Raw genomic sequence first — 10,954 nt, 5'->3', positions numbered from 1 at the left:
ATTTTCTCCCCAAAATGAATCTATGCTTGAACTATCATTATTAAGGCCCGTGTTCAGGGCTGTTTTTCCAGTATGGGGGATGAATTTGTGCTTTTTTCATCTTTTGAAGGACTCCTCTTTAGACCTGCGACAGTAATAATAACTTATTCATTAACTGCTTAATGTGTGGCAGGCACTGTGCTAAGCATTTCACCTGTGATATATGTTATTTAATCCTCACAAGAACCCTCGGATGTTATCCCCGATTTTTCAGGTAGGTGAATTACTTACCCAATTATAGGTCACACAGTTGGTAAGTGCTGGAGCAGTAGGCTGACTCCTAGTGGAGAACTGGACAGAAATTTGGAGAATGGCTTGCAGGTGGTGTTGGTGGAAGAGAAGAGTGATAACTGTTCATCTTGGATCTGAGCTCCGTTCCTTAGTACCCTGATCTAGGAGCCAGGCCTGCAGATGATAAGAGGAGGCATAGAAGGGCAGATGAGTGCTGTTTAGACCTGGCGAGTGCTCGACAGATACTTGTTGGGTGATTAAGTGCACTCACATCCTGGATAGAGACCATCTTTCCCCAAGTGGAGTTATTAAACCCTATTGCTTTATCCTTAGTTGTCTTACATCTACCTACAAGGGTTTTAAATTTTGAAAACAAATCAAGATTGTAATTTTAAACACATAAGGCAGGGAACCTAAATACTCTTTATTTTTTACATTTGCATGCATTACTTGCATCGTGATTTCACTAAGCACATAGAGGAGTCCTTGGTTAGAGGGAAGCATATAAGCTTAAGGGGGAAAACTTCTGTGTGCATTATCTATTGACAAAACCTTCCCCTTCCCCTCACACACTTTTTCCCAGAGTATGTTATACCTTTTTGGGGCGCTACATTTTTCTAAAGCTCATTTTTATTGTGAAATAATTCATACATACAAATAAGAATGTTGTATGGACCCTCTACCAGCATTTGCTTGAGTTCCTTTTTTTGAAAAAAGAAATTTTACAGATAAGATTGAAATCCTGATCTTATTTCCTCTCTCACAGCAATAATCATTACCATGGATTCCGTGTTTATCATTCTCATGTTTTTAAATTTTTTTGTTGTTGTTGGCTGGTATAGGGATCAAACCTTGGATCTGTTATCAGCCCCAGCCTCTAACCATCTGAGCTAACTGGCCAGCCCTGTGTTATTTCTTTAAAAGGAGTTTTCTTTTTTTTCCTTTGACAGGATAAAATAGGAATTAAAAATCCAGATAGTTATTATTCTTAATAATTAAAAGTTGCTAAGTGGGGAAATACCTATCCCTCCCCCATGCTTTATTGTCTAAATTAACAAAGATTTTCTAAGCCAGTTTGATTGTTGGCCAAGAGCCTATGAATGTGAATTCAGCTTCGAAGCTGCGGGTTATGAATGAGAAGGACAGGATTGAAAACCCTGTTTCCTGTAGGTGTTTAGGGGGCCCTTCCTCTGAATGATAATCTTCAGAGAAGGAGCTTCAGAATCTGTGATTTTTTTGTGTGTGTGGCCACTGTCTGATACAGAATCTGTGATTTTAAACTGGTGATTCTTAGGGTGATTTAGGTGGGCTGGTTCTTAAATTGTATTATCAGCATCACCTGGAAAGTTTTTGGAAACTACAGGTGTCTGGGTTTCATAGTCACCTTACCAAATCAGAGTCTTTGTAGGCAAAGCAGACAGAACTTTCCAAGTGAGTCAGATGATTAGCCACTTTGGGGAAAACCTCTGATTGTGGAGTGCTCAAACTGGCTAATTTTCACTTCACAAATTTCCCCATAAGTGCAATTGGAAAAATTAAATGGACCTTTTGTATGAAATTGATTTATGGTACATCGTGGTGGTAGAGGGCAGTCACTACCTGCTGATTGTGATGTCATGGTTCCTACCTCTCTTATTTCTGCAGTTGCTGCTTTGTGTGTCTGTGACTTGTCCCCAGCACAGTGTGATGTCAACTGCTGTTGTGATCCCGACTGCAGCTCCATAGATTTCAGTGTTTTTGCTACCTGCTCAGTTCCAGTTGTCACGTAAGTTTGACACAAGCAGTTTTGATAAAACTTGACCAGGATAATAAAATTTGGGGACAGAAAGTGAAAACTCCCCCAGGCGGAGAAACTCAAACCTGATTTCTTGTATTTTGCATCATTTAGAAGCCATACTAGAGTTCAGATCCCCATACCAGGGCCCCTCAGATGTTTGGAATCTTGCCAAGCAAATGATGTAAAAATATGCACGTGTGCCTAGGTGTTCCTTGGTTGTTGTCTAATTGTGCATGTGCACCCAGGTGTCCTTGGTTTTCAGACTTAAGTATAAAGGATGAGTGGCTCTGATCCCCAGTGCCCCCCACGCCTGGGATGCCCTGGGCAGGGGTCATGGAGAGGCTGCCACTGCTGCTGGATCTGCTGAAGGCTGCTGCTGTTGCTGAGGACTGAACTCATGTCATCTGCCAGCGGCTCCCAGGATCTCTCCCAATTACCTAGCTTGTAGACCTGCATGTGAGGGGTCTGGTGACCAAGCCTGGCATGTGAGGGGTCTATGACCCAGTCTGTACAATGGGTTTGAAGGGTGTGAGCCCTAGCCTGACAGTACAGTTGGCTACGTTAGCAGGATTCCAACAAGTGCCTTAGCCAGACTATTAGCGTAGCTACTGCTGTAACCCTACAAGTGGCATAGTTGTCGTCAGGATTCCAGGCAGGTAAAAGAGCCCAGCAATTGGCATCATGGGTAAGTTGCCAAGCAGGTAAAGAAACAGAAAGCCCCTTGGGATGAGGAGGAAATTTGGCTACCCTTGAGTATGTGGTGCCCGGTGGCCACTTTCCTGTTGACAGGGGTCTGGCTGTTGCTTGCTGTACTGTGAGCCAACATGGACCAGAAACCCCATGAAGTGGCACAGTTTTGAGAGTTGCAGCAGAAAGCAGACAGGATGGAAACGCGAGTACATGCCCTGGAAGCTGAAGTACTGCAACAGGTCACTCCTGTTTCTGACGCTGGGGACAATGGTGAGTTGGGGGAGACTGTGCATCTCCTGGAACGACCTGTTGCTCATCAGAAAGTGAAGCACAAGCAGCTTATGGGACTGGATGGACCGCTAGGCAACCCACAGTTGACCCAATTCTCTACCTATGTCCCATATACCCAGGTCGATTTGGTTGGCTTGGGGAAACAGTAAAGTGGCAAAAAGAGGGAAAGCCCCTGGCTGCTGCAGTTATGGGACCTAGGGTGGATGGTGTAATGTGCTCTGGAGATGATGCAGTAAACTAATGTCACATTTATCTGATATGCAGATGGCTCTATGGGTGCCACTTAAACCTGAGAAGGCTCGTAGGGTGCTGCATAAACCCGAGAAAAGAGTGCCTCATGCAGATGGGCAGATGACCCAAGGACGGGTGCTCCTGCAGAAGTTCAAGTATGTTTTCACCTGGTGAAAAGGTGGAAAAGTTAGCCTCTGCTGTGGCAGCCCTTGCAGAACAGCTGTGGATATGCACAGGGGCGGGGCAGCCACTCCTTGATGAAATGGGCAAATGCAGTTGTTTGAACTGGGTGGGAGGATGTGAAGGTTGAACTGCCCAAGACTGAGTAAATGGTAAACTTATGCTGAGCTGGTTCAAGTAATTTGGGAGCTGGGGTTGGGGCAGCTATATGCTAACAGCCAAGACAAGGGGAGAAAGGCCCTGAGGGCTTTTCAGAAGTTTGGAAGAGCACCCTCCCATCACAGACCCAGAGGCCGAGCAGAACTGAGTTTTTCTCCAGAGGTCAGACCTGGGGCACTGCTGCCCTCGGGAAAATGCTCTCTGCATCCCAGCCGCTCTGGCTGAAGCAGTCCTGCTTTGGGCGGCCCCAAGTGTGGTTCGTTCAGCAGCTCTGGTGAGCACAAGCCGGAAACCTTGGTGGCGTTCATGTTGTGTTAAGTTTGTAGGCCAGCAGAATATGAGAGAGCAGTGGAGTTGTTGCAGCCTCCACTCAGAGTTCAGAAGATGTCTGGAAAAGCCTGGGGATCCAGGCAGAGACCTGCTGCAGGAGTGGAGCCACTGCAGAGGTCATCTACTGGGGAAATGTCTAGTGGAGCCAGGACAGTGGGGCTGCTGCCGGGAGCCCAGAACTCAAATGTCTAGTGGAGCCAGGACAGTGGGGCTGCTGGCAACGTGCAGCACTGGCCTGGAAAAGCTGCAGGCACTATGGCAGCTCAATGGGCTGTACCTGGCAGAGTTGTAGGAGTGAGGCTGCCCAATGTTTTGGGGGCCCAGATGCCCCACTGTGCTTAGTGTTTGCTCTCCTTGGGTTTTGGATTTGTTTGGGGTCTGTTTTTTCTCCTTTCTGGTCTATTCCTCCCTTCTGGAATGGGAATGTGTACCCAATGTCTGTCCCACTATATCTTGGAAGTAGATAAATTTGTTTTTGATTTTTATCAGCACCACACTCCCCCTCCCCCTTTTCTTTTGACTGGTAAGGTGATAGCAACCCTCAGCACGGTGTTGTCTGCACCACACTCAACCAGCGAGCGCACCGGCCATCCCTATATAGGATCCGAACCCGCGGTCTGGGCGCTCCCAGTGCCACACTCCCCCGACTGAGCCACGGGGCTGGCCCTGCTTTTGATTTTTACAGGTACACAGCTGAAAGGAGCTTTGCCTTTAGTCTCAGATGAAACTTTGGAATTTTGAGTTGGTGCTGGAACAAGCTAAAGACTTGGGACTGTTGGGATGGAATGTGTTATATGGATACAAGGGTCAGCTATCCTCACTAAGGGAACATTGCGGAAGATTCTGAATGTGTAGATTGTGTGGTGAGGGACCCCGAAGGGGTGGCTTGAAGGGAAAATATAGGAAAATGGTCACGGACTCTCAGATGTTCAGAATCTTGCCAAGTATTTGTAAATATGCACGTGTGCCCAAGGTGTACCTTGGTTATTGTTTAGCATAATTGTGTGTGGGCACCCAGGTGTCCTGGGCTATCAGACTTGAGTAAAAGGATGAGTGGCTCTGTTCCACGGCGCCCCCCACAGATGCCCTGGTGGTGGTATTCATGGGGAGGCTGCTACTGCTGCTGGAGGCTGTTGCTGCCAGGGCCCTCAGGACACCCCGGGAGACCACTAGGGGAGCTGCTGCTAGCTACCTGAGCTTGCATCTGAATAAAGCCTATTAATTTTTACCCATGGCTCCTAGGATCTTTTTTTATTACTTAGTTTGTGGACCTGCAGGTGAGGGGGTTTGTGACCCAGTTTGTACAACGGGTTTGTAGGCCCTAGCCTTAGCAATACCCCCCCCCCCCAAAAAAAAAAGCCATACTGTCCAAACCAACATGTAAATAGATTAGCTATCCATTATTTGCATCCAGTTAGGTGATGGTGCAGACAAAAGAAAAGAGAATGTGTTTCTTTTAAAGAGTACAGTATAATGAAATCTCTGTTTGGAGACTTTAGTTACATTTCAGTTTGAGTTGTAAACAGGTATTGTGCCACATTTTTTCTATCAGTGATCATGTCTCATGGATAGCCTCGGGTGATGAAAAGTGAAATTTAATTTACAGCTTTTATTGTGGACATAGTAGTTCTAACAAAATAGTCAGGAAAGCTTTGCTTATGCTTTTCTGACATGTAAATCTACCAAGAGTTCTCACAGTTCACACTGTATAGGACAATGGAAAAATGACATTCCCAGTCAAATACAAGGTAAAGAAATAACCTTTTCTGAATGACCTGTTCTCATAAGTCAGATTTCAAAGCTTTTTGAAAAGATAGCAGCACTTAGAAAAGGCTTATTTATTCAGGATTGTAAAGCTACAACTAATGCTGGAATCCTGCCGATGTAGCCAATTGTAAAGCACACGACTTGGCCAGTTGTGGAGTAAGGCAAATCATAACTAAAGCCAAAATATTTCATTATTTTAGTTATACTAAGTTTCCATTGATATTGTCAGAGCTAGGGCTCAGACCCTTCAAACCCATTGTACAGATTGGGTCCCCAGACGCCTCACACGCAGGTCTACGCTCGGTAATTGGGAAAGATCCTGGGAGCTGTCAGCAGATGACACGAGCTCAGTCAGCAGCAGCTAACAGCAGCCTCCAGCAGCAGCGGTGGCGGCCTCTTGGAGGGTCCCTGGGATGCTGGCGGCAACAGCTTCTAGCAGCAGTAGTGGCATCCCAGGGGTAAGGGGGCCCCATGGAGCAGAGCCACTCATCCTTTATACTTAAGTCCGTGACCCAGGACAACTGGGTGCACATGCACAATTATATTAGATAATAACCAAGGAACACCTGGGCACACATGCATATTTACATCAAACGCTTGACAAGATTCTGAACATCTGAGGGGCCCTGACCATTTTCTTTCACTTTTCCAACAAGGATGGAACCAATTCCTTATTCAGAGATTGCTAATTTAGATTTAGCCTTATAGCAAGTTTTAGTAATTGATACTTGATAGGCTGAATCTTTTTTGGAAGTAAAACGGATTTTTCCTGTGAAAAACTATTTTACTGACCAATGAGAAATTCAATTTATTTCTAGTATTGTGAAAATGCTTGGAGAATGGGGTGTTAGATTTATGTTCTGGCTACCTGGATTATAGTATGGCATGGTCTTTGAAAATTATTGTGCTTTCTTGACTTAGTGAGTACAGGAGCCTGAGAGTGAGATTTCTGCTCCAACTTGGGACCGTTTTTTAGAATGTTATTTTTCTGATTAGCCAATATGGTAATTTTATACACAGACTATTTAGAACAGGGGTCAGCAGCAAGCATTGTCTGTAAAAGGTCAGATAGTAAGTACTATTTTAAGTTTCACAGGCCATATGGAACTGTGTTGCAACTTCTCAACTCTACCATTGTTGAGCAAAAGCATCTACATAATATGTAAATGAGTATGTTTTTTATTTATTTTTATTTTTTGGGCAGCTGGCCGGTAAAGGGATCCAAATAGAATATATAAATGAATGTCCATAACTATGTTCCAATAACACTTTATTTACAAAAACAGGTGTGGTTTGCAGACCCCTAGTTTAGAAGTCAGGGCTGAATCTATAGTGCTCTCAGGAAAGGCCCTCACATTTTTTGAGTTATTTTGCTTGTGACTTTCTCCTAAATTGGAAGTAGGGAAATAACCAAATCAAAAGTCATAATCCTAATTAATTGAGCATTTTTTTTTTTTGTCCTTTTCTTTTGAGCCCGGCCGCACCGCGCTCAGCCAGTGAGCGCGGTGAGCGCACTGGTCATCCCTATATAGGATCCGAACCCGCGGCGGGAGCGCTGCTGTGCTCCCAGCGCCGCACTCTCCCGAGTGCACCATGGGCTCGGCCCTAATTGAGCATTCTTAAGTATATTCTAATTCATAAAAGATTTGCTTACATTTGTGAAACTGTCAACAAATACTGTCACTTATAAATTTATAAGTTTATTGGATTAATGTCTGTTTTCCCTTGGAAGCTTCATGAGCTCAAGAAGAATATCTTTTGTATACCACTGGTGTTTAGCAGAGCTCCTGCCACATAGTTGGCCCTCATTAAAAATGAGTTGAATGGATTAATGAATTTCTCCCCTCCACCTGTAACTGATCTTCGATTATCCCTTTTTGACTTGCTCTGCCGTCAATCTTTCAGGCAGACACCAGGCAAGAAACCTTGAGGCTCCCCTGACTCCTGCCTCTTCCTTACCTTCTCTAAGCAGTCTTTCACTCCTTACAGTGCCTTTCTTGAGCACCTCCTGTATGCCATCACCAGGGACATAAAGACAAGGTAGACATGATCCTGCCTTCAAAGGGTTAACTGTTGAGTGAGGGAGACAGATGAGTGGGTGGCGGTTTCTGCACCAAACACTGGGAGAGCTCAGATGAGTGGCATCTAACTCAGACAGCCAGGCTATGGAAGGTTTTCTAGAAAATATGATCTGATCTGAGCTGAGCTGTGTCCTGAAAGGCAAGTAGAAGCTGGCTAGCGTGGAATCGGGGCAAGTGCATTCCAGGCTAAAGGAGCTGCAGGGGCAGAGTCTTGGGGGATGAAGGTGTATGGCCTGTTTGCTTAACTGCAAGTAACTCTGTGTGGCTAGAGAGGGGTGGGATGAGAGAAGAGTGGAGAAGAAAGTAGGAGTCATGTCCTGAGGGGCCTTGTGTGTATGCTGAGGGTTTAGATTTTGTCCTGAAGTCTGCAGGGGGCTGAGGAGTGAGCGGATCAGATTCCTATTTTATGTAATTTTGTAGCAGCATGCACAATGGATCACAGCAGCCAAGTCTGGTGGCAGAGAACCAAGCAAGCAGCTATTGCAGATGAAGGTTAACGGGTACCCTTCTCTCCCTGAAGGGTGTGACAATGGTACTAGAGAGAAGTACCAGATCTGATACCAGTACACTGCATAGGACTGGAGAGCTGGCTGACTGGAGGGAAGTAAGACGCCCCATTCTATCAAGTCTTCTTTCATCATGGCCCTCATGTTTGTCCATTCCTACTCCCTTCCACTTTATACACCTATACCTCATCCAGTCACTCACCGGCTAAAGCCTTCAGAAGCTCTCTTACCTGTAGACTCCTTAGCCTGGTTTCACATCAATCCACAACTTTTTCCAGATTCTATTTTCTACTAACTGCATCTCAAATCCTCTATTCCAGCCCAGCATTGGCACTCAGAATTTCCCAAAGACAATCAGTAATTCATTATCCATCCTTGGTCAGTGCCATTCTTGTACTTGGATTAGCTTCTCATTTCTTCTGTCTGCCTGATTCCTACTCATCCTTTAAGGCCCAGTAAAAACCGAATGATAATATCCAATCTTGGCAAGAGTATAGGGAAATAGGCATTCTTACTACATGTTAGTAAGGATGTATACTGTATATTTCTGGAGGGCAATCTGGCAATATGTCTTGGAAGCCTTAAATAATGTACCTGCCTTTTGAGTTAGCAATTCCACTTCAGGGCATGTATTGTAGGAAATAACTGGAGACATTCATAAAGATGTAGGTACAAGGATGTCATTATGACATTATATATAATTGGGAAAAATTAGAAACAATCTAGTTGTAGAGGATTGGCTAAACAAATTGGGATGTATAAATAAGCTGGCATATGATGAAGCTGTTTAGTAGAATATTGCAAAAGCATATTTGATGACATGGAAGTATTAGACATTATATATTAAGTGAGAAAAGTCTTAAAGCGGTATGTAGAATATGATCCCATTTTTGTTACAACTCTATCTCCATACCATATTTATGTAAAGCCTGGGTTTGGTCGAAGATGACTGTACCATAACTTCTAAGCCCTAAACCTTCCAGATGATTTCACATTTTCTCATTCTCACAATCCTGTGAAGAAATCTTTATTCTCAAGACAGAGAATTTTGCATATATTCTGGGTACTTATAAATAATCTGAAGTTCTATAAGCTTTTTTTGTAATTGATGCTATCAGAGTTTATAAGGTTCATTTACATCAAAATTATACCCTGGTCTATATTCTATACTTGACAAGATTTGCTTAAATGTTATTCTACTTGTCTTAATTTTGTACCTGTTAGAGAAAAAATTGTCAAATGCCAAACATTTAAACATTGAAAAGACTAAATAAAAATGGATTCAGTTCTAACATCATGCTTTCATAAATATTCTCCATGTGGCTTTTATCATAGTATACTATAAGCATATGACAGTTTTTAAATAATTTTTCTAAGTTTATGCTTATGCCTTAAAACTTTGTATTATTATTATATATATTTTTAATTTTCAGGGGTGATAGCCAGTTTTGTAGTCAAAAAGCAGCCATCTATTCGTTGAATTTTTCAGCAAACCCACCTCAAAGGGTGTTTAAAGTTGTTGACCAGATTAATCCGTCTATTTTCTGCATTCATATTACAAACTGTAAGTATTTGACATTGTAGTATTTTGTGAAACTCTGGAAAATTTTTATTTTAAAGTTATTTTATGGAAAAATGCCTCATGCCTTTTCTATGTTTTGTCTATATGTAAATGTATATCTTCTGAGGCCATTTCACAGCTAACTGCAAGTAAACTTTTTTTTTTTTTTGGTGGCTGGCCAGTACAGGGATCGAACCCTGGACCTTGGTGTTATTAGCACCACACTCTAACCAAGTGAGCTAACCAGCCAGGCCCCGCAAGTAATTTAATTGATCTAAGGACATGAACATGAAAGGGTAGTTTGCTTGTGTAGTTGTCTTTTGAAATTTTATACTTAATTTCGAAGGTGTTTATAATATGTAGACATATATCGTAATCTAGATTAATACACATTTTTTTTTTTGTTTTCTTTTTACTTTTTTTCCTCCCGGCTTAATGGTTGAAAATCAGGTTCAGCTTTGAACATTACCTGTGGTTTCTATTTCCTTTTTCTCTTTTATTTTTACTAAGAATATTTGCATGAAAACAGGATCTTTATTTTTATCTGAACATTTAGCTGAAATAAGTGTCTATATCCAAAGTACATTAAGTGTAAAATGTTACCAAGATATTGAAGATCAGAGACTTTATATGGTTTTATTTATCAGTTAAACTTCATCATCTTTTGAGAATGTCTTTATATATTTTGGCTTTGTCCCCTTGTGATTGAAAACTTAGGTGAATGCTTTGTGTTTTGTAATCTGAAGTAAGGACTGACCAGTGACAGTCATGTTCTCTGTTGTTACACCAGCCCAGTGAACCTATCAATCTGCTCCCTTCCTCTTTCTCTCTGCACACAGCACATTTTTCTCCAGGGCTTTAGAGGGGCTTTGTGAGAGTAGAAATAGGATTCTTTCATTCCTATAGCTATCTGTAGAGAGCTTCCCTTTACAGGTTGATGCAGCAGACTCATCAGTCTGTGGGATTCAAGAAATCCTGGGAGAAGTGAATATGGAAAAAAAAACATTTTGGGGCCGGCCTGGTGGCGCACTGCTACAGTGCGCCGCTTGTGAGTGCGGTAGCGCTCCCGCTGAGGGTTCGGATCCCACATACAGACCGGTTCCCGCTCACT

At 43.0% G+C, this 10,954-nt stretch overlaps 1 protein-coding gene across 1 annotated transcript in view; it reads left to right on the top strand.

Moving 5' to 3' along the window:
• TCTN1 (tectonic family member 1) overlaps positions 1 to 10,954 on the top strand; it is a 32,590-nt gene that overhangs the window by 2,036 nt on the left and 19,600 nt on the right. Inside the window, exons 2-3 of the mRNA XM_008582447.1 lie at positions 1,915 to 2,035; positions 9,716 to 9,846. Coding sequence (XP_008580669.1) covers positions 1,915 to 2,035; positions 9,716 to 9,846 — 252 coding nt within the window. The remainder of the gene's footprint in view (positions 1 to 1,914; positions 2,036 to 9,715; positions 9,847 to 10,954) is intronic.

The sequence above is a fragment of the Galeopterus variegatus genome, unplaced genomic scaffold (genome assembly GCF_000696425.1).
Source record: "Galeopterus variegatus unplaced genomic scaffold, G_variegatus-3.0.2 Scaffold2616, whole genome shotgun sequence".
Classification (NCBI taxonomy): Eukaryota; Metazoa; Chordata; class Mammalia; order Dermoptera; family Cynocephalidae; genus Galeopterus; species Galeopterus variegatus.
This window is presented reverse-complemented; position numbering and strand designations above follow the sequence as displayed.